A 27,196-nucleotide genomic window follows, 5' to 3' on the forward strand; every position below is an offset into this window, starting at 1 on the left:
GCTTCACACCTCCTGCACGGGCCCGTGGGCGCCCTGGGCTTCTGCGCCCCACGAGGAAGGTGACGCCCCCTGGAGTGGGCGGGGTTTCCCAGGGCGGTGCGCTGGGACTCCTAGGGGCGCACACTGCCCGCCACGCCACGCTTGAGGGTCTTGTGGCTTCTTGAGGTTCCCGGTTCTGCCCCCGGGTGTCCGGAGCCTGCGCGCTGGGATCACAGCTCCGGCCCCCGCCAAGCCCAGCTGCGACGCACGGACCCTTGACCGAAAACTGCCACACTGTGTCACTCCCGGCCCTGGCAGCCACCGTCCACTTTGTCTCTATGATGCTGACTACTCTCAGGACCTAGAATGAGCATTTGACCTGGGCACAGTGTCACGTGCTTGTAATCCCAGCTACTGGAGAGGCTGAGGCAGCAGGACTGGGAGTTCAAGAATGGCCTGGGCAAAACAGTGAGATCTTGTCTCAAAAAAAGTGTAGTATTTGTCGTTTGTGTTTTGTATCTGACTTCCAGGTCTATCCACATTGTAGTGTGTGTCAGAATTTCCTGCCTTTGCTGGCTGAATAGTATTCCACTGTATGTATACACTAATTTTGTTTACCCAGTAATCTCTAGATACTCGATCTCCCAAAGGCCAGTCCATGGGCTTCTGGGAAGTGATGGGGTCATAAGGGAGCTGAACCGGCTCTTAGGAGCTGGGGCCTCCTTGGAGCGAGGAGGGCTTGGGGTCATGGCCTTGGGGGCTGCATCTGTCCCCAGCCCCTTCCCTTGTGGGCCCCCTCTCTCTGCTTCTTGGCTGCCTGTGGTGAGCAGCTCTCCCCATAGGATGTTCCTGCCTTTCCATAGGTGTAAAAGCAATGCAGCCAGCTTTCCATGGACTGCACCTCTGCAACCATGAGCCAAGTAAACCTTTCCTCCTGTAGATTCACTTTCTCAGTGGTTTGTCACAGTGACAAAAGGCTGATGGACACACCTGGAATAACATGGTTGTGAACACAGGTGTGCAAATAAATATCTGATGAGTCCTCACTTCCAACTCTTCTGGGTGTATACCTTGAGGTGGAATTGCTGAGCATATGGTAATTCTTTAGGGAATTTTTTGAGGAACCATTATTCTGTTTCATGCACCATCTGCACTTTTTATCTTCCCACCAACTGTGCAAAAAGATTCCAATTTCCCTTATGTCCTTCCTTCCTTGCTTTCTGCCTCCTTTTGGTATAGGAGATTGAATGCAGACCTTTGCACTGAGACACATTCCCGTACATCCCCAGCTCTTTTTATTTTTATTTTTTATTTTGAGACAGGGTCTCCCTCCATCACTAAATTGCCCAGGCTGGGCTCAAACTTGCAATCCTCCTGCCTCTGCCTCCTGAGTAGCTGGGATTACAGAACGCAACACCATGCCCAGTCTTTGCTAATTTCTTTCTTTTTCCCCCAGTACTGGGAATCAAACCAGGACCTGCACTTGCCAAGCAGGTGTGGTGCCACTGAGCTACATCCCCAGCCCTTTGCTCATTTCTTAACCGGGTTGTTTTGTTGAATTATTATGTGGATTCTTTATATAGCCTGGATATTTTTTAATTTGTTAAAACATTTTTGGAGGAGGGCCGGGGATTTAGCTCAGTGGTTCCGCCGCCTGCCTCGCAAGCGGAAGGACCCGAGTTCAATCCCCGGTACCAAAAAAACATTTTTGGAGGAGGCCAGGGATGTAGCTCAGTGGCACCTTGCCTGTCTGGCAGGCACAAGGTCCTTGAGTTTGATCCCCAGGAAACCATGCCCCCCCCCCCAAATTTGGGGATTGGGATGCTAGAGCATGTGGCTAGCTCTGGGTTTGATCACTAGCATCAAAAACAGACTGTAGGGCCAGGGATTTAGCTCAGTGGTTCCGGTGCCTGCCTCACAAGCACAGGGTCCCAAGTTCGATCCCCGGTACCAAAAAAAACCCCCAGTATATATATAAGGGATCGAACTCAGAACCTCAGCAGATGCCGAGCCACTGAGCTAAATCCCCGCCCCAAACAAAAATTTTTTAAATAAAGTTTTTTCTCTTGGAAAAACTTCAGATTCATTAAATCAGAAAGAATACAAATTGCAGTCATAAGCGTTCTGCCTTCTTTTTTTTTTTTTTGAGACAAGGCCTTGCCATGCAGCCCGGGCTGGCCTTGAACTCACAGTGATCCTCCTGCTTCAGCCTCCTGAGGGCTAGGGTTATAGGTGTGTGCCACCACACCTGGCACAACTGTTCAGCCATTCTTGTTTCATCTATTTCTTTTTGATGATCAAGAATATCTCAACATCTTTTTACAGTTGGATCAGGATCTTGGAGATTTTTTTTAGCTCTTTATTTTCTTTCTTTTGGAGGGGGGTACCGGGGATCAAACTCGGGTCCTTGGGCTTGGGCGGCAGGTGAGGAAACTACTGAGCTAAATCCCTGGCCCTTTTAGCTCTTTATTTTGAAATAATTATAGACCCATGGGACCTTGGAGATTTATATCTGGATTTAAAACACCACCAGAGGCTGAATGTAAAAAGTGAGTATAAGCCAGGTGCGCGGGTGGCCCCTGTCGTCCCACTACTCAGGAGGCTGAGGCAGGAGGATCGCTTGAGCCCATGAGTTCAAAGCCAGCCTAGGTAACATAGTGAGACCTTGTCTTGAAAAAATAAATCAAAAGGGATTTAGCTCAGTGGTTTTGCTGCCTGCTGCGCAAGGGCAAGGACCTGAGTTTGATCCCTGGTACCAAAAAATAAAAAAATAAAAAATCAAGATAAAATGTGGTCATATATGCAAGGCTGAGCAGAAGAGCTAGCCTGCCTTGGTCCTGCACAGCCCCTAGACACTCTCTAGGAAACAGGAACTGTTTTCTCCCCGTCCTCACTCATAATACTCCCTTTCCACAGCATTCACGAGACACCAGGTGCGTGTGTGTGTGTGTGTGTGTGTGTGTGTTTTCTCTTATACCAAGCTATTTCCTCTGTGCATACTGAAGGAAACCACATTATTTCTCCCGAAAATATGAGCACTGCTGAACAGAAGACAATCAAAATGCAAGGGAGCCTCTGCCTTCTCTAGGGGTCAGAAAGGCAAAAGTTCTGTGCTTCATCCCCACCCCTTTGGCTGCCTGAGGCCCAGAGCAAACTCCTTTACCCGCCTGCTTTATCTGTGAGCAGACTTTCTCCCCGCACATTTCCCTTCCCACACTCCTCTCACCTTTGAAGCTGGGACAGCTTTTCCTTTACTTGTTACTTTTCTAAAGGTCATTGTTCTAGCTGGGTGTGGTGGTGTATGCCTTGGGATCCCAGCCCTCAGGAAGTTGAGGCAGGAGAATTGCTGCAAGGTCAGGGCCTGCATGGGCTACATAGTGAGTTCAAGGGCAGCCTGAACTGCATAGCTGTGCTCTATTTCAAAATCTCAAAATGAAGCCGGCACGCTAGCGCACGCCTGTGATCCCAGCACTCTGGGAGGCTGAGGCAGGGGGATCACAAGTTCCATCCCAGCCTGGGGAACTTAGTAAAACTCTGTCTCAAAAAAAAAGATGGGGAGGCTGCAGATACTGCTCAGTGTGAAGGTGCTGGGCTCAGTACCGCTACTGCCAGCAATAGAAACACTTTGCTCCATTCTGAGTGTAAGTGCAGTGGCAGAGTGAGTCGGTAACTCCTCTGTGAAGATCACCCCAGGTCTGGACAGAGCAAACTTGGCAAAAACAGACAAAAACTCCCAGCTGCACAGCGGTCATAGGATAAACTGATACAGACGTGAATCTTGCTCAAAAAACCAGCAAATTGAATCACGGTGCAAGGACACATGAGGCATCTGTTAGGTCAGAGGAAGCCAGGCGCCTGGGTTTGGGGACGTGTCAGCAGACACCAGGCTGCAGCCGGGCCCCAGAGGAGCTGGGCCCCAGCCCTGGGACGGGCTGGCCACCTCAGCCCCGTCACGGCTCTCTGTCCCCGACTCCCTCCTCCAACTTGGACTCCCCGGCCACTCTGTCTGTCAACAAGCTGGCCGCCTGGGGTGACTTCACATTCCATTCCTGGGGTTCTCCACCTTTGCTTTTAGTTCTGCCTCTGAACCCTGCAGCTGCTGTTCACTGTTTCTCAGCTGTTCTGTACCCACTTTACATCATTGTGTGACTTAGAGAGATATTGGTAATTAAGTTCAGAATGAAAGGACCTGGCATGGTGCCTCATCAACACTCTGGAAGCTGAGGCAGGGGGACTGCTGAAAGTTCAAGGCCTCCCTGGGCTAGTAGCAAGACCCTGTCTCAAGCCACCCCACCCCCGCCAAAACAACAACAACAAACCCATGATTGCCCTGTGAATGGAGGACTCACTGAGCAACTGACTTGGCTGTCAACTTACCGTTAATTCCATAAATTCTTACCTTCTGGAAAGACACAAAGCGGCTGCTCCATGTCACCGGCATAGCTAGCTCACGACACTGACTCAAAATAAAAATCATAAAAAGGGCTGGCACGTAGCTCCTGAGTAGCTGAGATTACAGGTGTCCCCCACTGTGTGGGAAAACTAGAGCAGAGCCTGTATGGGGGGTGAATGACAGGCCATCAGTTCACCATTATTACAGAGTTATTTCAGCTTCCAGGAGGGATCCCCAGAATCTCAGTGAGGGCAGACAGTGGAAATCCTGCTCCCTGTGAAAACTCAGCTGTGACTATTAATAGGAGTGACTCTTAAACACTTCCAAATCCACACACGCAGGAGAATGTGACCTGAACCCTGTCAGCCTGCTGCTCCCTGGCCAGTGCCGCCTGCCCACCCGGCTTCCTGGAAGGAGACCCGCAGCACCCAGTGACAGTGCTCAGACACAGGGACATGCCCCAGTGTGCAGGGCTGAGATGATTCTGTTCTGGCCCAAGAAATAAAACGCTAAACAGGAAGTCACTAGACAGGGCTTGCAGGAAGTTCTTTCAAGCCTTAATACTCAGAGCATGGTATCTTGTTAGAACTGCAAAATCCTGGGCCACCGCCCTGACCTAGTGAATCTGAATTTGCTTTCTAACAAGACCCTATCTTGATATGCACATGCATTAAAATTTGAGAAGTGCTGCTGTAAGGAGAGCCAACTTATCTTCCTCTTTCTTCTGGCCTGGAATGTGGTTGTGATGGCTGGAGCTACAGTGACCATTCTCTGACCATTATGTGACCTAGGAGAAGTCACATTCTGAGGATGGGAGGGGAAAAAACTGGAGCCTGGACCACCACACTGCTGGGAGCTGCCTGCCTCCTGGCTTCTGCAACATGAGAAAACCTCTACCGTGCACGTTTGTGACTCGGGAGCCACTCTGGGTGCAGGGTGAGGAAAGGACTACAAAGCCCCAGGCAGGAGCTGCAATTTGCAGACAACTTGGGCTAAGCCAGAGCAAAATCTGCTCTTCCCTCATTCGGTTTCAGATGCGCATGCATCTCGCAGAGCAAAATGCAGATGCTGTCTCCTTACTGCTGGGTACTTTGCTAGCATGAGAACTGCCTCATAAAATGCATTGTTTTTATGCTATTAAATATTCCCATTTTATGTAACATATTACTTTTCTCTAATTTTAGGTAAACCTGGACATATTTTTCATCCATACAGAATGTCAGCTATTTAAGTTGCCCTAATGAGTCACACAGACTGCTTTTCCGGAGACATTATGCTTTTCAAATTTGTTTATTTCCAACACTACCTTATGTCCCACAGTATAAGCCATTCCCTATAGCCTAAAATATGTATTTTTAAAAATCACTGTGCTCTTTTGAGAGTTAAGATATCCAAACCCTGGAGATAATATGCAGTAGGTCAGATCTAAGACATATTGAGTAGACAACGTTGTCTTAGTTACTTTTCTGCCATTGCTGAGACAAAATACCTGACACCCAAATTAAAGGGGAAACGGTTATTTAGCTCACAGTTTGTAGAGATTTCAGTCCATAGTCAGCTGGCTCCAAGGCAGAGTGGCACATGGCAGAGGAGTGTCACAGAGGAGAAACAGTTAATGGTGGACAGAAGGCAGCAAAGCAAGCAAGGGACCTTGACAACATCTTTCTGCCCCTTTTATATTGTATCCAGGCTACAGAGATTAGGATGGTGATGAACCAAGCAGTGGACTGATTTAGTAATCACACACCTAATCCCACCATCATACACTCTAGACCCAGCCCCCTCTGCAAAAGCCCCACCTATGACTTATGAGGCTTTGGGGGGACATCCAAATACAGCCATAACAAATGTTCTGCTATATTTTTAGAATCTCTTCCAGAGATTTGACACATAAAGACATTTAGCAAATTAGCCAGGCTTGGTGGTGCAGGCCTATAATCCCAGGACTCTGGGAGGCTAAGGCAGGAGGATCACAGGTTGGAGCCCAACCTGGCCCACTGGGTGACTTTGAGAGACTGTCTCAAAATAAAAAGGAAGCCAGGGGGATTTGGCTCAGTGTTTCCACCGCCTGCCTCCCAAGCACAAGGTCCAGAGTTCGATCCCCAGGACCAAAACAAAACAAAGTAAACCATCTGGAGTGCTGGTCGCCTGTACCCCTAGCACTTGAGAGGCTGAGGAGAAAGATTGCCAGAAATTTGAGGCCAACCTGAACTACATAGCAAGACCTTGTCTCAAAAAAAACAAAAAATTAAATAATAAAGATAAATTTAAAATGGGCCGAGGACGTAGTTCAGTGCAAAGGCCTTTGGTTCAATTCCCAGTACCAAAAAAGAAAAAGAAATTAATTTACCAAATGAAGAGCAGAAGGAAATTTCCTTTTTTTGGTAAAGATTCCCTACCACAGACCTTCAGAAAATATCATATTTTATGGAGAACTTTATACCTGTTTCTTTTAAAATCAGGAACAAGGGCTGGAGATGTAGCTCTTGCCAAGCATGCGTAGGCCCTGGGTTTCATCCTCAGCCTCACAAGAAAAAAATTGTTTTAATGAAAAGATCAGGCTGGGTGTGGTGGTGCGCGCCTGTAGTCCCAAGACTCAAGAGGCTGAGGCAGGAGGATCGCCAACCTGAGCTATATAGTGAGTTCAAGGATAGCCTGAACTACATCGTGAGATCGTGTTTCAAAAAGGAGGGCTGGAGATTTAGCTCAGTAGTTCCGCAACCTACCTCACAAGCGCAAGGTCCCGAGTTCAATCTCCAGTACCCAAAAAAGGGAAAAAACCCCTAATTGAATGAATGGGTGTATGTAGCAATAAATAAAGTCTGCTTGATTTAAACAAATTAACACATTGCCAGAGATTTAGCTCAACAGCACAGCGCCTGCCTGGCAAGCGCGAGGTCCTGAGTTTGATCCCCGGTACCAAAGCAACCCCCCCCCCCCATTTGTCAAGTAGAAAGGGTACTGAAGGGTCCGCAGTTACCAATGCGCTCGACCGAGCGGAGGAGAAGCCTCTGCGAGGTCTGTCATCCGTCAGTGCAGACAGAAGTGAGCCAGCAGCCTTGGGCGGGGTGCGCACCGAGGACACCCTCGCGACAGCCCAGATGCGTCCACAGGGGGCTGGGCCACCCCGAGGGGCGCCAGACAGGGTCCACACACCCGAGGGACGAGGAGACCCTGACGTGCCCGGAACTGTCTTTGGCGTCACTCGGAGACCCGTGAGGTGGACAGTCCTGCGGGAGCACGGACGAGGTCCCCCCCATTTAACGACCATGACCCGCTCCTGCGACCATGTTGCTAAGTGGATCAATCGCTAAACGAGGAACTAGGCACAGTGTGGACCTTCCAATGTTCCCCGCAGAGCAATGGTCAGAGGAAGCGCCAGCGTGATGGCCTTGCCTTTATTTCCCTTACTCTTCCGTGCAGCACTGTACCGTGCAACAGAACACAAAAACGGTATGTCCTTAAATGGGAAGACTCCCATGGTGCTGACTCGCGTTAAGATCCACCCACACGTACGACACAGTTTGGGTTCTACAGTTGGATTTTTGATTTTCAGGGAGAAAAGATGTGCGACCACCTTGCAAACAGTTATTTGCCTTTCCCATATGGTCATTGTAATCAGCAGGCTGGTTAATTAGAACAGTTTGGAAGGTACAAGAAGTAGCCAACGGGGGAATCCGTGAAGGACAAAATTCAAGCCAGGCGTGGCGGCGCACACCGGTAGCACCAGCACCTTGAGGCTGAGGCAGGAGGACTGCCACAAGTTTGAGGCCAACCTGGGCTATATAGTAAGTTTAAGACCAGCCTGGACTACATAGCCAGACCCTGTCTCAAAAAAATGAAAGGAAAAAACCCCTCACAAAAACAAAACAAAACAGTACAGATAATACCACAGGAAAATGTTCATAATTCAAGACATTTTAAGAATCAAGTTATACCCAGGCATGATGGTGCACATTTATAATCCCCGGACTCAGAAGGCTGAGGCAGGAGGAGCATGAGTTCCAGGCCAGCAAGGGCTACATAGTGAGTTCAAGACCAGCATGCAGTACATAGTAAGACCCTGTTTCAAAAACCAAAAATCGCTGGGGATTTAGCTCAGTGGTTATAGCGCCTGCCACACAAGTGCAAGGTCCCGAGTTCGATCCCTGGTACCAAAAATAAAACTAACAGACCAAAAATCTGGCAGAGCTATTATGAAATTTAGTTATATCCCAGGATGGAATTAGAGATGGTTTATTTTATTAGTAGTACAGCACTAGTGTAACATGTAAGAATCCCTGCGTTCCACCCCCAGCAGCATAAATAACTAATTATTCCCATCATCCTAGACATGTTAGTTCACCTCGAAGTGCCAGTTTCCTTACCTAGAAAATGAGAATGATGAAAGCACCCCCCTTTATGGTTGCCAACAAATAAGTGCCTGGCAGGAGGGAGTTGCTTCCTGAAGGTAGCTATTATTACCTGGCATTATAGCACACACCTATAATCCCAGCATGTGTGAGGGTGAGGCAGGAGGATATCAAGTTTGAGGTTAGCTTGGGCTACATAGTGAGACTTTGTCTCAAGCGACACAAAAAAAGGTTAGCTTTTGCTTTGTTTTACTTTTTTTTTCAAAATTAAAAACTTGTATTTCAAAGGGAATCAAAAAGAAAACACAGGAGTTTGTTTGCAAACCACATATCTTGATTAATAAGAGAACTAGTATTAAGATTATATAAAAATGAGATATCTGCAAGATTTTTAGATTAGGGTGTTTTTTAGGGAATTGAAAATAGTGATTAGTCATTTAGAAGAGAGATCAGAGTTAAAACTAATGTATTTTGTAATCACCGATAGTAAAAGTAGTGATGTAATCAGACAGCTTGTTTGTAAAAAGTGGCTCACCAACTAAACATTACCGGGTTTGGGTTGCTTGCTTCTCCTGGAGTTGGATTTCAGGTTCCTCTCATCTTAAACAAAGAATTGGACAAAACAACCAAAGGGCAGTGGCAAAGTTTATTAGAGAAAGTAGAAATGAAGAGTGGGAGAGAAACTGGCCTTGCAGAGTGGGCTTGGGCTGAGCAAAGAGAAAAACAGAGCAAGAGCAAAGATAAAAGTACACGCTGCGGCTGGGAAACACAGTGTGGGCTATCGTGGAAACCTACAATGGCCTCTTTTGTTTCATTTTTTTGAGATAGGGTCTTACTATGTAGCCCAGGTTGGCCTAAAACTCTCAGCGATCCTCCTGCCTCAGCCTCCTGAGCACTGGGATTACAGGGATGTACCACCCCACCCAGCCAAAAAGGTTAGCTATTATTGCTGAAATTTTAGCAAATATGGTGGCTTGCTCCTGAGGGCCAGACCTTTCTAGCCTGTGGTGAACCCTCCACAAGAAAAACCTTAAAGCCAGCCTAAGGGGCCAGCAGGCTTCCGGTCACACTGCTTCAGTGTGAACCACAGGTAACAAAAGGCAGGAAAGGAAACAGAGCCGAGGTGACAAACGTGTTTCTGGCACCAGCAGGAACCGTAAACAAAAGTGAGAGGCAGCACTGGGCCATGATAGCACATGCCTGTGATCCCAGCACTCAGCAGGCAGAGGCAGGAGGATCACTGAGACATCGAGGCCAGCCTGGGCTACCTGTTGAGACTCTGTCTCAAAAACCAAAGCAAAACAACAAAAAAAGCGAAGTGGGGCCAGGGATTTAGCTCAGCGGTTCCAGCACCTGCCCCAAAAGCACAAGGACCCAAGTTTGATCCCTGGTACCAAAAAAAAAAAAAACAACAAAGCAGATAGGGATCCGTAAAGGCTTCTCCAAGGGGTCTTAGGTCCGCTTAGCCCGGCCCAGAGCTGGTCTCACAGCCCCCATCCCCTGGAGCTGTCTGTTTCTGTGTTACACACACACACACACTCACATGCATGCCTTTAAGGTGTTTGTTTACACTTGGGTTTCGGCTATTTTTCAATGTTCTTTCAACACTCAAAGCAACAGCAGTGCAAAATTTCTTTTCTTTTTTGTACTAGAACTCAAAACTCAGGGCCTCAGCAGTGCAAAATTTCATCCTCACTTGGGGTCGGCGACCAAGCCAGGGAAGGGTTCTGGGTTATGCAGCTGAGAGGTCCTGTGGGCCTGTGAGTCTGACAGGTAAGTCTGTGACAGTGGGCAGGAAGGGGACTTTGGGGGAGGAACTGAAAGGAGGACAGAAGACAGCTGTCCCAGAATTCCAATGATGATGCAATTGCCTGTGATAAGAAAGAGTTGGGCACAGGGTCGGGCTCCTGTGATCCCAGCATTCAGGGACCTCAGGCAGGAAGATGACAAGTTCAAGGCCAGCCTCATAGCAAGACCCTCTCTCAGAAAACAAAACACCCAGGGGTGGTGGCACATGCACTGGATAATCAAAGCACTGGAGAGGCTGAGGCAGGAGGATCAGTGCAAGTTTGTGGCCAGCCAGGGCTATGTAGTGAGTTGAGTTCAAGGCCAGTCTGGAACAAGGTGAGACCCTGTCTCAAAATAAATACATACCTACAAACAAACAAAATACATCCTGGCTCGGATGGAGCTCAGTGGGAGAGGGCTTGATTAGGATGTGCAAGGCCCTAGGTTTGATCATCAGCACCATTAAAAAGAAAGGAAAAGAAAATAAAGCCCATCTTAGGCCTTCAGAGCAACCCCAAATCAGGGCAACACCAGAGAGAAAAAGACAATCAACGGTAATTGTAAAATCAATCAGGAGGAGAGAAGTTAATTAAAATAAGCCTACAATCTTAGCAATAAAGACAGAACTCAGAAGCCTTTAAAAGTGTTCATTTAAGTAGTTCAAATTGAAAGCAGAAGGGAAAAGAAAAGCTCCAGGCCACACCTTCACTGCAGGAGGACTGCAAGTTCAAAGCCAACCTGGGCAACTTGGCAAGCTACTGTCTGAAAATAAAAATAAAAGGGCTAGGACGTGGCTCAGTGATGGGAGAGCCTGAAGCTCAACCCCTGCTAGCGGGGGTGGGGGAGGCAGGTTTGACAACCTTAGAATTTCACATTTTCACTTTGGGTTTTTTTGTTTTGCTTTGTTTTGTTTTTGGTACCGGGGATAGAATTCAGGACCTTGCGCTTTCAGAGGGATGCTCTGAGCTAAATTCCTGGCTTTTCTTTTTGAGACAGGGTCTTGCTTAGGGAAGTCCAGGATGGCCTTGAACTCACTATGTAGCCTAGGCTGGCATCGAGCTCATGACAATCTTCCTGACTCTGCCTCCTGAGCGCTAAGATTACAGGTGTACCACCATGCCTGGGTCCCCCTTTTTATTTTTATTAGGGTTTTTGTTTGTTTGGGGGTTTTTTGGTACCGGGGATCCAACTTGGGACCCTGCACTGGCGAGGCGGCAGAACCACGGAGCTAAATCCCCAGGCTGTTTTTGTTTTTTGAGGCAGGATCTCACTGTGTAGTTCAGGCTGGCCTTGAACTCACTATGCAGCCCTGGATGGCTTCGAACTGGTGGCAATCCTCCTGCCTCAGCCTCCAGAGTTCTGGGATCACAGGCGTGCGGCACCACGCCCGCTCACATTTTTAAAAATTAAGAATCAGTATGTACTGCAAACTTGCACTAATAAAAATAGAAATTAGAAAAAGGAAAAGATAAAAATCAGATCCGAGGGCCAGGGATTTTAGCTCAGTGGCACGGCGCCTATCTGGCAAGCACAAGGTTAAAAAAAAAAAAAAAAAATCAGATCGGAGTCTAGAAGTGAAAATATCTTGCCCGGGGTCCACGAGGTCCTCAGGCTCTCCCCGTACACACAGGGGATCAGGGGAAAGGCAGCGACGCCCAGCAGGGGCGAGAACAAGGCACAGGCGGCCAGGGTCCCCACGTTCCCTCGACGCCAGGTCGCCCCACAAGCCCCCCGCGCCCTGCCCGGGTGCCCCGCAACTCCCGCCTTATGCGGAAGGTCAGCCGCAGGCTCGAGGCTCAGCACCAGAATTACAGCTTGTCCACGGTGGGCGCGGCAGTCCGCACTGCCCTCGACGGGGACGCGGGGTCACAGCTGTGGAGCGGGAAGGGACTTCGCGAAAAGACCGCGACGTCCGCCTTCTACGCCCCCAGCCCCAGGCCCCGCCCTCAACGCAGGCCGCGGTCCCTCTAGCCCCGGAAGGACTCCGCGTCTCGGTGCGCCGCTCCCGCAGCACTGGGGGCCCTGGTCCCCGCCTGGCGCCCCCAGGTCCTGCGCTAAAAAGCGCACGACCCCGACCTATGGGAACTGCGGGTCAAGGTCCCGGCGCCGCGCGTCCCGCCGGCCATCTATGGAAAACAGGAGGGAACAGCCCTCCTACCCGACAGAAGGCACCCTGCCAGCGTTTAGGTCAATGGCAGTTTAAGATCTTAATTGGCTTTCTTTTCCAGCTGGCAGTCGGACAACACCCATCCCAGAACACGGAAGAGTCCGGCAGCAGCAGAGGGGTACACACAGGCGGGAAGGGGGGGGTTCCTTCCAGAGTCACTCTCCTTGGAAGACGCGGGCAGAGCAGTAGGAAAATAACGGATTGGTTAACATCAGGCTACTTCAGATCACCTGTTTCGTAAGGCCAGGGGAGCTGTATTATTATTATCACTGTTAATGCCATTTGATTTTCACTACGCGGTTCAGTCTGGACTTGAACTCACTATGTAATCCAGGGTGGCCTGGAACCTGTGGTCCCCCTGCCTCAGCTTCCTGATTGCAGGTGTGTACCACCATAACCCGCTTCTCGCTGGGTGTCTGGGAAGGTCAGGTTACAATTTAATTTTGGTTTGATGACATGCAATTTTTTTCCCCAGTACTGGGGATTGAACCCACGGACTGTGCGTGAAATTATTTTCCAGCTCACTTTTTTTTTAAAGTTTTAAATTTTGAGACAAGTTCTCACGAAGTTGCCCAGGCTGGGCTCAAACTTGCCATCCTCCTGCCTCAGCCTCCCAGAGTGCTGGGATTACAGGCGTGTGCCACCACTGCTGGCTTGGTGACATGGAACCCTAGCACAAGCGACTCCATTTTGATTTTCAGTCTGGACTGATGGGGCCAGGGAGGAGCCTAGTCCAGAATAATAGTTTATAATTTTGTCTAACACCATGAAAGAGGCAGGGCAAGAGCTCTCGGGAAGGAGGGCTGCAGAGGCTTGGGGAGGACTCCGGTGGAGAGTGGAGGAGAATGCTGTCAGAAGAGTCAGGTCTGGGAGTGCAGCTATCCTTGGGAAGATATTTGAGGACAGAAAGGACTGTTCAAAGTTGCCTCTGTTTAAATTAATTTTGAATTTATTAAAGTTGTGAATTTAAGGCTAGGTGTGAGTTTGAGGCTAGCCTGAACTACACAGTAAGACCTTGCCTCAAAATAAAATAAAATAAAATAAAATAAAATAAAATAAAATAAAATAAAAAGGGGAGGTGAAGCCCAGTGCGAAAGCCCTGGGTTCAATCCTCAGTACCAAGAGAATGGGAGTTGTAAATGTATGGGTTTTGGGTTTTTTTGGTACCGGGGATCCAACTTGGGACCTTGTGCTTATGAGGCAGGTGGTGGAACCACTGAGCTAAATCCCCAGCCCTGTTTTTTGCTTTTTTTTTTTTTTTTGAGGCAGGATCTCACTATGTAGCTCAGGCTGGCATTGAAATTGCAGTGATCGTCCTGCCTCAGCCTCCCAAGTGCTAGGATTATAGGCGTGCGCCACCATGTCTGGCATGGGGGGTTGTAAATTTAAAATCAGATATTCCTAAATTCTTAAGTTTAACTTGCATACCATGATGTTCTATTTAGAAATCCTGTAAAGTTTGTATAAAAATAAGAACCATAACTCATTCTGTGATTAATGTTCAATTAGCCCATCGGCTTGATTTATTAAATTTGCTCGAACATTCCTCATACCATTTACAAACTTAATGAAATTCTCTTAAATATTTAAACTATATCTACAAATTTAGCACACTTGATTTTTTTTCCCAAGCACTTCAGATTCCTCATAGGGCAGATTTACAAGTCAAACAAGAAAAAAGTGTTACACATGTAAATAATTCCCATAAACCTAATAACTCATACTTTTAAGTGTGGCAAATCAAGTCATTTTAAAGATTCCAATATTGTTTACAAACATAATCCACCCCTTTCCCCGGGTGCTGTAATAACTGCTTTCCTCCTAGCCACTTGGCAGGCTGAGGCAGTTGGATTACGGATTCGAGGCCAGCCTGGGAAATCTGCCAAGACACTAGACTGACATTCTTTTCTTTTCCCCATGGCCTTTACACTGAGCTACAGCCCCAGCCCTTTTATTTTTTATTTTGAGACAGGGTCTCACTAATGCCCAGGTGGCTCTCAAAAACTTGCAATCCTAGGGGCCAGGGATTTAGCTCAGTGGTTTCACTGCCTGCTGCATAAGCACGAGGACCCGAGTTTGATTCCCGGTCCAAAAAAACCCAACAACTTGCAATCCTCCTGCTTCAGCCTCCCAAGTCCTAGAATTACAGGCGTGTGTCACTGAGCTCAGCAGATGGCTCAGAAATTCACAAAGAAATAGTTTTTAAAAGGGCTGGCGGGGCGGGGGGAGGGGGTCGTGGATTTAGCTCAGTGGTTTTGCTGCCTGCTGTGCAACTTCAAGGAACCGAGTTGGATCCCTGGTACAAAAAAAAAAACAAAAAAGTTAAAAGGGCTGGGGAAGGCTAGATGTGGTGGCACACACCTGTAATCCCAGCACTGGAGAGGCTGAGGCAGGAGGATCACCGTGAGTTCAAGGCCCACCTGGGCTACATAGTGAGAATTTGTCTCAAAAAAAAGTAAATGCGTACTTTACATATTGATGTATTTTACTTATGTAATCACTGGGAATTGAGTCCAGAGCCTTCACACTGAGCTGCACCCCTAGCTGCTGCTTCCTTTTTTTTTGAGACAGGGTCTTGTGAAATCACTGAGTTGTCCAGGCTTGGCTTGAATTTTTGATCCTCCTGCCTCAGCCTCCTAGACCAGTGGGATTACAGGGGTGCACCACCACATCTGGCCCCCAAAACAAAACAAGGCAAAACGAACAGAGTCTTAGCTGGCCGTGGTGGTGCACACCTGCAGTGCCACCTTAGGAGGCTGAGGCAGGAAGATGGAAAGTCTGAATACCATATGGGCAACTTTGTTAGACTCTGTCTTGAAATAGAAAAAGGGCTGGGGATACAGCTCGAGATGGCCCTGGGTTCAACCCCCAGTACTGAAAAAAAGAAAACGAGAGAGAAAGCCCTGAGCACCTGCCTGAAGTGAGTTTGTTCAAGGGAATGGCTGTGTCCTCTCCTCCGAGGTCTCCTGGTCACCTGGGCCGGGCCAGCTGCACCTCCCACCCCTGGGCCCCTCTGCTTCCAAGGAACCTGCTTCCACAGGGCCTGCAGGGAGGGGCCAAGTGGGGGGTGTGTAGAGCCTATGGATCTTTTGGTTTTGTTTTTTTGAAACAGGGTCTCACTATGTAGTCCAGGCTGGCCTCAAACTTGTGCTGATCCTCCTGCCGCAGCCTACCAAGTACTGAGATCCTAAGTGTGTGCCACCACACCCAGCTTTTCCCAGATCTCTAAGTGGGGAGGAAGACCATGTTTGTGACACCCGTTTGGCAGGGGTGACTGGATTGCAGAAAGGGCCCTCCCCGGAGCAAAGGACACGTGCATTCTGGCTGGGATAGAGCTCTGAACCGGTTTGCTTAGCACACACAGGGCCCTGGGTTTCAAACCCAGAACTGCAAGGGAAAAAAAATCCTGGTGGTATACACCTGTAGTCCCAGCCACTCAGGAGGCTGAGGCAGGAGGATCACTTGAGCTCACTAGTTCAAAACCAGCCTGGGCAAAATAGCCAGATCCCCATTTTAAAAGATAGCAAAGTGCTAACAAACATAACATGCTGAAATCTCTGCATTTGTACTGCCAGACCAGTATCTAACTATGCAGCCTGTTCACTTGTGCCCAGGTGAGTAACCCCAGTCTGATTTAGGGTTCAGTCTCCTGAGTAATTTTGGTTGGAGGTTGGAGAAGAGGCGAGAAGCAAGTGCCCTTTAGGGTTTTGGGTCTTACATAGGGTGCTGCCTAACCCAGTTCATTTCCATGTCCAGTTGGCTTCATTGTTGTTCCAGGTGATTGAAAAAAAATAAAATGGACGGGCACCATTCACACCAGCTCAAAAATATATTGTTATTGGTAAAGATTTCTTGTCAAGATGTCTTGGATTGCACTTTTGTTGAGGGAAGACAGTGTAAATAGTTGAAGAGTGTTGATAAAATTGAAACATCTGGTTATGGGATTGTGTGTGGGGTTAGAGGCTTTCTGTTTGTGGAATGTATACATTAAAAATAAAGTTTCAGAAGCTAACAGCAAGAAAATAGCCAAGTGTGGTGGTGCATGCCTATCATCTGACCAGTCTGGGAGGCAGAGGCAGGAGAATCTCATGTTTGAGTCCGGCCTGGGGAATTCAGAGATCCTATTTTGAAAAACAATTTTTTTTTTTAAAGGCTGGGTGTGGTGGTTGCATGCCTGTGGTCCCAGCATTTGGGAGGCTGAGGCAGGAGGGCAATCACAAGTTTGAGGCCAGCCTGGGCTTCATAGTGAGACTCTGTTTCAAACAACAACAACAACAATAAATAAATAAATAATTTAATTTAAAAGGGCTTGGAGGGTCGGGGATTTAGCTCAGCGGTTTGCCTCGAAAGCAAAAGGTCCCGAGTTCGATCCCCAGTACCAAAAAAACCCAAAAAAACCAAACTCAAAAAGGGCTGGGGAATAAGATAAATAAATAAATGTGATGCTGGCAAAACAGAAGAGAAGGTAGAAGGGAAAGAAAAAAAGAACTGAGATGTATTACGTACATGTGCTAATTCCCCATCATTATGTACTACAAGCAATGTAATAATAGAAATAAAAAAGTAACAAAAAAATGAACCCTGAGCTTTGGGGTCTCCAAATAAATAAAGGGGCTGGGGACGGAGCTCAGCGCAAAGGCCAGGGTCCAGTCCCCAGTAGGGGTGGGGGAGCGGTCACAGTGGGAGTCTGTGGGTGCCCCGGGTACCAGGCGCAGGGAGGCCCTTCCTGCCGTCCCCCATCTTTCTTTGGGGGCCAGGGAGCGCCTGGCCAGGGGACTCGGGGCTGCGTGGCACGGGCTGTCCCGGGAGAGCAGCCCCCCCCGCGAAGGGGCTGGGGGTCCCTGGCCAGTCCGTCCCCTGCCGAGCCCCTCTGCTCACCAGGCCTGGAGGGGCTGCTCCCGCCGCTCAGGCTGCCCGGGGTGGGTCCAAGGCCCAGGTCCGGCAGCTGAGCCCTAACACTCGCGGGCCTACCACAGGGAGCTCCACCCGCCAGCCTTTCAAGTTGGTGTGCGTGTATGTCTGTACTAGAGACAGAGCCAGGGCCTTCACACTGAGCGGGGCCCCCAGCCTTTATTATTTATTTTGGGACAGAGCCCACCTAAGTCGCTAAGTTGACCAGGCTGGGCTTTAACCTAGGATCCTCCTGTCTCAGCCTCCCAGAGTGCTGGGGTTACAGGCGCGCTTTACCGTCCCCAACAACCCAATCGCCCACCGGAAATCAACCGGAGAAGCTGCCCGGGGGCTGGGCAGTCTCCGTGTGGCCAGGTCGCGGGGTCTGTGCAGTGACTGCGGGGCAGGGTCCCCAGGCGCCCGCTCGCACGCACGCGCAGAATGAGGGCCGACGGCTCTTCTCGCGCTGAATCAGCTGCGGTTTTCGAGCGTCTGGGGTCCGCGGCCTCTACCTTTAAAGCGCGTGCAACTGGAACAGGATATGGTGTCTGCATTAATTTTAATGAAGCAGGAAGTTCATTTTAATTTATGAGATGCTTGCCAGATGGTTTGGTCGCAGAAACTTGTTCAAACAACCTGCTGAGTGCTTTTAGGTGAAGAAAGGCTCCCCCCCCCGCCCCTTTTTGAAGTACAGGCTTAGCGGGGACGCCCAGTGACCTAAAGTGCACTTTCTTCAGCGAGGTAAATCAAATACTGGAAAGTGAGACCGCAGGGTGGGGCGGGGAGACTGAGGCCGCTGGGAAGGCAGCCGTTTACACCGAAACCGCACAAACTGCACAGCTGAGCGGCGACAGCTGCCGCTCCTCCCCAGCGCTCAGCTCGGCGGCCGCAGGCTGTGAGGAATCCGGCTTCTATGGGGAGAACAAGCCTCGATTTCAGCACAAGTTGCAAGCAGGACTGAGTCCTCCGCGCCGCCGCGCTTCCCACCACCGCCGTAGCTTACTCTGTCTCCCCACTTCTCACCCCCTGGCTTTGGCAACCCAGGGAAGCACCTGGGAGGCTGAGGCAGGAGGATGGCGGGCTCGAGCCTAGACGGGCAACTCAGCCAATTTATTGAGACCTTCGTCTCAGAAGGACGAGGGCTGGGGAGCCAGGCGTGGTGGCTCACTCCTGTAGTCCCAGGAAGACTGCTGCGAGTTTGAGGTCACCCGAGGCTACATAGTGAGTTCAAAGCCAGCCTGGAATATACACTGAGACCCTGTTTCCAAAAAACAAAACCAAACAAAAAAAACCACCCCAAAATAAATAAATATTTTTAAAATTAAAAATTATTTTAAAAACAAAAGGGCTGGGGATGTAGCTCAATGGGAAGACCCTGGGTTGAATCTCCAGTACTAAAAAATAAATGATGTGCAGAGAAACATCCCAACTCCTTTCCCAGCGGATCAGAGATGACCACAGCTGCAGTGACCCAGCCACCTTTCTTGCAGCCAGAAACCACACACCCTTCCCTCAGCGCCCCGCACCGCGGCGGCCATCCTCAAAACCCAGAGAGAGAAAGAGGTGGGCCCGAGGCTCCGCCCACAGAAGGGCACGCTTGCGCTTTTGAAGTAGCGACGGCCATCTTTGACTCGGGCGACCTGTTCCGTTTGTCTTCCTCAGCTCGAGCAGCTCTACACGAAAGGGAAAAAAGGCGACCCGGCAGCAGTCTGTCCCCTAAACTGTGCTCGCGGGACCAACGGCTCTCGCCTCCCCTGCTGCCTGCACCGAAGACCTCGGGCCCTTCTGCCGGTGGCGAGTCCCAGCTCCCTGCCCTTTGGTACCGCGAGGTTCAGGCGAGGCCGCCGTTCGCTGGCAGCGCGCACAGGCGCAGGCGTGCACGCTCGCATCCTGGCGCCGCACCTGGCGCTTGGGCAGCGAAAATGAAGTCTTGGCATCAAGCCTGGCACGCACCACGTGGATGCTGTCTTTGAGCTCTTCTGGCACATTATTGAGTCCTCTAGCATCCACCCAACTTCGCCCCGCCTTTCCTCTCTGCACTGCTGCAGACCCGGATGAGGGGAGGCAGAGACCGCACACGGTCCTCGGGGACTCGAAAGGGGTCAGAAACACACACCCGGGCGCCCAGGCCTGGGAGGACTGTAGATTTGGGAACGTTTCCACGCCCCCGTGCTTGTTATTTTTATCACCCCGGCTGCCGCCCCATAGGGACTCCCCTGCAGCCTCGAACTAGAATGAAAAAAGCCCTGTGTGTGTGAGGCTGTGGGGACATCAGTAAGGGGCAGTTGGGACACCGTGTCCCGGGCAGAGCTAAGTATGGGGGAGCAGAGTCGTTTGGGCCAGCGTGGGCGGAAGCCCCAGGGAGAGGAATCCAGGCCAGGCTCGAGGTGGTGGCTGTGGGGGTCCTCAGACGTGCTGCTGCTCCAGCTCGCAGCCAAGGGGACCCCCGACTTCTTGAAGGGGTGGAAAGCTGCCTGGATCCCCAAGGAAATGAGGGATGGGTGTGGAGAAGGGCCCAGGGTGAGATCTCAGTGAGCCAGGTGCTGCAGCTTCTCCAGGCCGGCTCGATGGGGAATGACGGAGCAGGGGCGCAAACATGGCAGGCGGAAGTGGGGGCATTGCACGGTTTATTTGCAAACACCATCAGAGGATGGGGTGTAGATGGCCAGCAGGCGCCACCTGCAATCCCTCCACGCATTTGGCTTCATCAAGAACTTCTTCCCCGGACCCCCCAGTCCCTAACTGTGCAAGATAGTGAAGGCCCTCCCACCCCCTCCAAGAGGGGCCCCGGCAGGCCGGGAGCGTGGAGGGCGGCGTGCGGTGGGGTTCAAGTATTCACAGTCTCCCCAGCTGCATCCCAGATTACACAGTGCCCTGGCCACCAGGGAGGACCCAGCTCCAGGCTCAGGCCTGAGGCCCCTACCCCGAGACATCTCCAGGTCCCTTAACAGGGTACTGCAGGCCAGTCAAAGAGGGGCCTCAGCAAGCCCGTGAGGAGGGCTCCCAGGGAGTGGGGCAAGGGCCTCCGCCCACACTGAGGGTTGGAGCCAGTGGTTATTCGGTGAGGGGGTGGGGGACTAGGGCGGGGGGCAGGATTGGTGGTCTTGATGGACAATGAAGACTGCTCCAACCCTGACCCTGACCAGGACCCCAGCCCCGCCCCAAGCCCAGCCCAGAATCCCTGAGAGCCCAACCACAAAGGCAGTGTCTGGTAGGGAGCAGGACCTAGGCCCCCATCCCAGCCAGCCTTCCTCCGGGAGCCGTGCTGACTCCCAAGACGGGGCTCTGACCTTCTGGAACAGCTGTGTCCTGGAGACAGGGGTGGACCCACTGACCTACACCTTGGATGTCCTGACCTTGGGCAGAGTGCTGGGAATGGAGGGTTTCTCCCAAGGGGATTATAAAAAAGCTAAAACCATTAAAAGCTTCCTGGGAAGAACCAGACCCCAGCCTCTGGTCTCCAAGGTATCAACCTCCCCACTGCCCAGCAGGCAGGGCTGAGAGTCCGGGAGAGCTGAGGAAGCTACAGCCCCCTGACAGGATAGGGCCCAGTTAGCACCATGCAATGTTGGGGCTCCTGTGCAGCCCGACTGACCCCAGGCAGGGACCCCCTCATGCTGGAGTGCCCACTTGCTAAAGCTTCTGTACTCTTGGGGTTGGGGGAGCCCTGCAGGGGAGAGGAGAGGGAGAAGTCTGGGCTGAAATGCAGGCAGGGGTCTTAGCTGGGACCCCAGAGCGCCCCCCCCTCCGGAGTCACGATGACTTGAAGAACCTTCGTACCACGTACTGCCCCAACAGAACCACAGCCAGGACTAGCAGCACATTCCGGATGGGGCCGTTGCCCAAGTCCAGGGCCGCCACCTGCCCAGAGAGACTGGCAGTCACAAAGGAGCCGGCGGCCCGGGAACCAGGGCAGCCCTGAGGACCTTGCAGGGTGCAATCTCGGGCACTCACCCAACCACCTCTCTGCGCGATCCACCCGGCAATGCAGTAGCGCAGCATGCAGTCTACCACCAGCCTGGTCACCCTGCCCAGGAAGCCAGACAGGCCACGCTGGTAGACGTGCAGGGCCAGGCGATAGCCAAAGCCCAGGAGAGCCACCACACGGCCCCAGGTGATGCCGGTCTTAAACAGCCTGCAGGCAGAGCACAGTGTGAGTCGAGGGAGAGTCCAGCGGCACCCTGCCCCCCAGCCCTCCCCTCCCCTCGGGGCTATGGATCAGGGTTGCAGAGGCTGCCGAGCCTGGCCTCACTGTGGGAAGAGCTGAGGGATCTGAGAAAGGAGAGAGCTCAGAGGGCGAGCAAGCTGGGTGCTGCTGCTGGGGTGTGGTCCCCAAGGCTGCAGAGCAAAGGGCACAGGGGGCAGAGCAGGCAGGGAGATTACCTGTGCATGTTGCTGGCCTGGCAGCCCAAGAGACAGCAGAGAGGAAAGGACAGAAGAGGAGATTAGGACGGGTCCCCGAGTCATGGCAACGAGGGGCCTCTGCAGACGGGCTGGACATTTCAGCTCAGAGCACAGACTGAATCTGTCACCCACTGCTGCCTTCTCCTCCACCTGCACACCTGGCTTGGCCCTGCCTGCCTCACTTGGGGAGACGCAGTGGCCTCGAGGGTCTGCACGCGTCCAAGCGCTTCGCCCACCTCACAGATCCGGGCCTCGAGGCCCAGCAGCAGGTGGCAAAGTGGGGCTGGGAACCAGGTACTTGGGCAGGAAGCCATCCCAGCATCCGGACATCCTCACCCCAGATCTAACAGCGAGTTCTCGGAGTCAGAGCTCACGGGAGCCCAGAGGAGGGGAGTTTGACCCGGAGACAGGCCCAGGAAGACAGGAGTCAGAGGAGTCACAGGGCAGCGCATGGCAGGTGGTGCCGGACACAGGACAAGGTGGCCTGGTGTGGTACCTGGAGGCGATCCTGGTGAAGAGGTCATAGGCGTTTTCGGCTGTGGGCTGCAGCTGCTGCAGCAGGTTCTGGAACTCGGCGTCGTAGCGCCGGTTGATGTCATCCCCAATGATGGCAAGCCGCCGACCCACTTGGCCCAGGGTGCTGGGGACGGGAGGCGGCGGGTGAGCAGCCGGGTAGGGGAGGCTGGGGTGTACCTGAGGGGCCCCCTGTGCCCACCCACCTTGCGCGTCCCGGACAGCGCCTGCAGATGTGACCGCTGGCCCCAGGGACAGGGACCCTGCGTGAGCCTCTGCCCCCTGCAGCCATCCCTGGGGCCAGACCAAAGCTCACCTGCTTGGTTCTAGGGACAGGGTGTCCATCTCGGGGTCAGCGGGGGTGACTGCCCCCTCGGCCTCCTGCTCCTGCCGGTGGCGGTAGTATACGTAGCTTTGGAAAACCTCCTCGGTGTCCCGGGCCACCTGCTGCTCTGGGGTCAAAGCCTGGGGTCAGCGAGGGAGGGCTGCACCCAGCAACCTGGGATTGATGGGTAAATCTCGCTCCCTTGGGGCCAACGCTGTTCTCGCCACAGGCAGAGAAGCCCCGAGCAGACACCTGGTGCCCACGGCGGGGTGTTCTGCCAGCCTGGCGTGGCCAGGGCATAGCCCAGGCGGGACTCGGGCCCCAGCCCTCAGGGTGTAGGAGACAAACTGTGAAGCTGTAGTCTCGGCTCAGAATGGTCACCCAGGGACAGCGACAGACCCGGGACCGGAGCCCAAGGCCAGGGAAGAGGGAGCTGCAGGGCGCTGGAGCTGGGCCCCTGAGTGCCCACTGGGAAGCGGGCAGAGGCGGCCACCTCACTTCCTCCCGGGTCATGACAAGGGCCGCCTGTTCCGGGAACCTGCGGGCGCCAGAGCAGCTACTTCCTCCTGGGCTGGGTCCATCTCCTTCCCGCCTTCCTCCCACGCCCACCGGCCCCTGCCCTGCCCTCCAGCTCCCAGCCCCTGCCCAGGATCCTGCCCCGCTCCCTCCTCCTCCTCCTCCTCCCCACCCCCAGGCAACGCAGGCTTCCTCCCTTCTCCCAGGCCCCAGCGGAGCAGGGCTGGGCTGCGGCACAGGAGGGGACCGCAGGGCAGGGGACCCTCACCAGCTTCCGACGGCGGGGGGCCCTCCTCGCAGCCCTCCCCGGGGGGACCCGGGCCTTGGTTGGATGCCATCCTTTAGGTCTCAGCGAGTGACGGTGTCAGCCTGCAGGTGGGAAACGCGAGACGGGGCTGCACAGGAGCCCCTCGGTGGCCCCGGAGAGGCCTCCATGCGAACACGAGGCCCCACGCGCAGCAGGGCCAGGCTGCGGGGTGCCCTGTCTAGCGGGCAGTCTGGGTCCCAGAAGGACAAGGCCCAGCCCTGCCTTGGGGGCTCCCAGGCCCCGACAGCCCTCCTGGCACCTGCGGCCGTGAGCTGAGCTTCCACCTCCAGCGGATGACCCGTGATGGCCCAGGAAGGCCACTTCCCCTCGGCTGGCTGGAGCACACCTGCTCTCCAGTGCAGCCTGCTAGCCTCAAACCCTTCCTGAGGGTCTGGGACACTCCCGCCATCAGGAGCTCCCCAGGTTTTTGGAGACAGGGTCTTGTTACGTACCCTAAATTGGCCTCAAAGTCATAACCCTCCTGCCTCAGCCTCCCGAATGCTGGGATTACAGGCATTTTGATCACAGGCGCGGGCCATCTCACTCAGCATTGTCTTTTGTCTCAGGGTCTCTACCTAGCACAGCCATGCCTTGAACTCACAAACTGGCGATCCTCCTGCCTCAGCCTCCAGAATGCTGGGATTACAGGTGTGCACCACCACGCCTGGCTTCCTAGCCTGGCTGAACTCCAGTGGTGCCTGGTCACACCCACTGCACAGGTGGAAACTGAGGCAAGTAGAAAGAGGCACTGGCTCAGGCCCGCAGGCAGCCGGGGGGCTGGGTCCCACCAAGACGCCCATTTGCCAGCTTGAGGACCTGGGTCCTGTCCCCACTCTAGGCCCGGCTGCTCCCAGGCCGCCCCACACCTGCCCTCCAACCCCGCTGCTATCCCCTCTGCCCAGCCGGGCCGTGCGAGCGGGAGCGGCGGAGGAGCATTCCCTGAGGCCTGCCTTTCGCTTTCACTTTGCACCCCTTCCGGAGCCCCGCTTCTTCCCGGGCGCCTGCAGCACTGCCAGGAACCACCCCACAGCCCCGCCGCCCGCTCCCCAGCAGCTCCTCCCGCCTCCCTGGTCCCCCACATCCAGTGGCCCTAGGACTAGGACAGCGGCCGCAAGATGCTGGTGGCACCCCAGCCTCCTCCCGCCCCACGGCCCCCCAGCCGGTGGCCTAGGCCGACGCCCCATCTGCAGTGTCTCCTCCATCCGTCCCCACCTCCCGGGTCCTGCCCACGACACCCACTCCCGGGGGCTGTGACCCCAGCCCCAGGCAGCATGGGAAAGCCCTCCCCTGCCCTCGACCTTGGCTCTGACCCCTGCTCCTGTGCCCCAGATTCCCTGGGGCCGGTTCCCTGGCACCCAGGCCCGGGCAGAGGCCGATGTCGGAGGTGGCCCTGGGTCCCCACGCCCTGCGGCCGACACCCAGGGCACAGCTTCCCCAGCCGGCTGTGGGGGAGGGAGGGGGGCTCAGGCTCCATGACCCAGGGCTGAGGACTGGAGGGCTCTGGCACTCACCTGTGGGGACTCCGGCAGACCAGGTGGCTCAGCAGGGCTGGGGTCCGAGCTCCTGGGCAGGTGCTGAGGCCCAGCTTCCCAGAGCATTCCAGGCTCCGGATGCCGCCTCTCTGTGCTGGGCCAGGGACCCGCAAAGCTGCAGAGATCCTAGAGGTGCCGGCGGCCAGCCGTGCTCAGCTCCCTCTAGAGGAAGTCGCTCACAGCCGCCGGATGCGGATGCCAGGCCTGAGGGCTGCAGGGCGTTGGGTGGGCCGGCCCGAGCCCCCACCCCTCCGAGGCCCTGCTCTCCTCACTGTGGTCCTACGGAGCTCCAATCTTTAGTGTTTTTTCCTTTCCTTTCCTGGGGCCACTGGGGATTGAACCCTGGGCCTTCCCACTGAGCTACATTCCCAGAACCCTCCTCTTTTTGAGACAACGTCTTTTTAAATCTCTGAATGGCACAGAGTGGCCCAGAACTTGTGATCCTCCTGCCTCAGCCTCCCAGAGTGCTGGGATTACACCACACCCAGTTCCACCCTAACCTTGACCTTTCTCTTGGTCCTGATTGAGGAAAAGCCCAGTTTGCGAATTTAACCCCTGCCTGCTCGCTGGCACCACCGCCATCATGTGAGGTCCCAGTCACAACCCTTGGGCGGAGGTGAGGCTGCGGCCCATTTCTCGGGTAAACAGAGTGGAGGCCTGGGTGGGTCCCTAATCAGAGGCGGGGAGAGGGGACTCAACTGGGATTCAGTCTGCAATCCAGACCCTGCAGCAGGCGCCTGGGCCCTGAGTCGGGCGGTGAGCTGGGGCGAAGGCAGGGCAGTGTCTTCTAGGGCTTTTGGGGTCCCAGCTGTGCATGCGTGTTGGTCCTGGGCCCCGGGGTCTCGGTCACAGCCTCAGTTTCAGCCACTCCCCCGCCTCCTTTTTAAAATTTTTTTTGGTACTGGGGATCGAACTCGGGTCCTTGCGCTTGCACAGCAGGCAGCGAAACCACTGAGCTAAATCCCCAGCCCTCCCTGCCTCCTTTTTCTGCAGCACAGTGGGGAGCAGGGGAGTGGAGGAGCCGGCTGTGCCCTTCTAGGGGAGCAGGGTGCCACCTCCCTGCAGAAGGCACAAGATGCCTGGCGTGGGGATATAGGGGCCCAGACCCAAACCCCAAGGAGATCCTGAGGCTCTGGCGCATGAAGTGAAGCCAGAGGAAGTGGGGGGTCTGTGCCACATCTGGGGTCCCCTGCTTCTCCCAGCTGACTGTTGTAGAACTTGTGGCCGCTTTGTCCGGCCCCTGAGGTGGCAGGGCTCAGGGGGCAGAAATGGACCCTCTTGCTCTACGGCCCAATCTGAGGGAAAGCTGGAGTCAGACTGCCTTCCTTCGAATCCCACCCCCACCATGCTGCGCCTCTCTGCCTCAGTTTCCTCATCTGTCAAGTGCGAATAAGATAGTGCCTGTCTTTGGGGCAGCTGGAAGGATTGGCTGAGATGCTCTTCACCAAGTGCCTGGAACTGAGGCTGGCACACAGTAGGCACTGGGTAAAGAGCACAGGGCCCACCAGGAACCATGGCCCACGCCTGTAATCCTAGCATTCTGGGAGGCTGAGGTAGGAGGATCCTCAGTGTAAGTCCAGTGTGGGCAACTCAGTGAGATCCTATCTCAAAATAAAAAGTAAAAGGGGGCTGGGGATGCCACGTCCCGGGTCCCTGCCCTCTGAGGCCCTGGACCCCTCCCTCCAGCCGCCAGCTGGTCGGTGCCCATCGCCTTCACACGGGCCTCGGCTCAGCCCCCGCGTGGGCGACCCCGCGCCTGGGTCTGTGGGGCGGGGAGGCCTGGGGCAGGTGCCTCCTCCTCCGCCCGGTGCCGGTACCTGGCTTGGGCCTGTGGGAGCAGCGCCCTTTCTTGACCTTTTGGGAGCTGCTCTCCCCTCCCTGTTTACCGTGTTCATCCTCGGGGTCCGCTCTCCGCACCTGCCGATGGAGCCCCCCCTCCCCAGCCCCGCGGGCCCCGCACCCCGAACCTGTGTCCGAGAGCGGCTCGGCGGTGCAATATAAGCATCAGCCACCAGGTGGCGCCAGAGGAC

At 53.6% G+C, this 27,196-nt stretch overlaps 1 protein-coding gene across 2 annotated transcripts; it reads right to left on the bottom strand.

Moving 5' to 3' along the window:
* Positions 1–20,179: 20,179 nt before the first annotated feature.
* Positions 20,180–25,491, bottom strand: Bak1 (BCL2 antagonist/killer 1). 2 transcript variants are annotated; one of them, XM_021260001.2, is made up of 7 exons: positions 25,146–25,351; positions 24,236–24,360; positions 23,596–23,696; positions 22,803–22,938; positions 22,470–22,613; positions 21,524–21,704; positions 20,180–21,430 (listed from the first exon to the last, which is right to left on the bottom strand). In XM_021260001.2, the coding sequence occupies exons 3-7, from the start codon at positions 23,663–23,665 to the stop codon at positions 21,323–21,325; spliced, it is 639 nt and encodes a 212-aa protein (XP_021115660.1). In that variant the 5' UTR covers positions 23,666–23,696; positions 24,236–24,360; positions 25,146–25,351; the 3' UTR covers positions 20,180–21,322. The 2 variants fall into 2 exon arrangements, with proteins under 2 accessions (XP_021115660.1, XP_004846825.1); XM_004846768.4 differs by lacking the exon at positions 24,236–24,360 and having other exon boundaries at positions 25,146–25,491.
* Between the last annotated feature and the right edge of the window lie 1,705 nt (positions 25,492–27,196).

This window comes from Heterocephalus glaber, unplaced genomic scaffold (assembly GCF_053883595.1).
Source record: "Heterocephalus glaber isolate CG9 unplaced genomic scaffold, H.glaber_assembly_v1.0 deba00001141, whole genome shotgun sequence".
NCBI lineage: Eukaryota > Metazoa > Chordata > Mammalia > Rodentia > Bathyergidae > Heterocephalus > Heterocephalus glaber.

What these genes read in the sequence shown, in the direction of transcription:
- Bak1 (XM_004846768.4), bottom strand. Translation starts at nt 23,665, where the DNA reads ATGGCATCCAACCAAGGCCCGGGTCCCCCCGGGGAGGGCTGCGAGGAG. An exon ending in CCCCCCGCCGTCGGAAGCTG is followed by an intron (nt 22,939 to 23,595) that starts GTGAGGGTCCCC and finishes CTTTGACCCCAG; the next exon opens with AGCAGCAGGTGGCCCGGGAC. An exon ending in CTGTCCCTAGAACCAAGCAG is followed by an intron (nt 22,614 to 22,802) that starts GTGAGCTTTGGT and finishes TCCCGTCCCCAG; the next exon opens with CACCCTGGGCCAAGTGGGTC.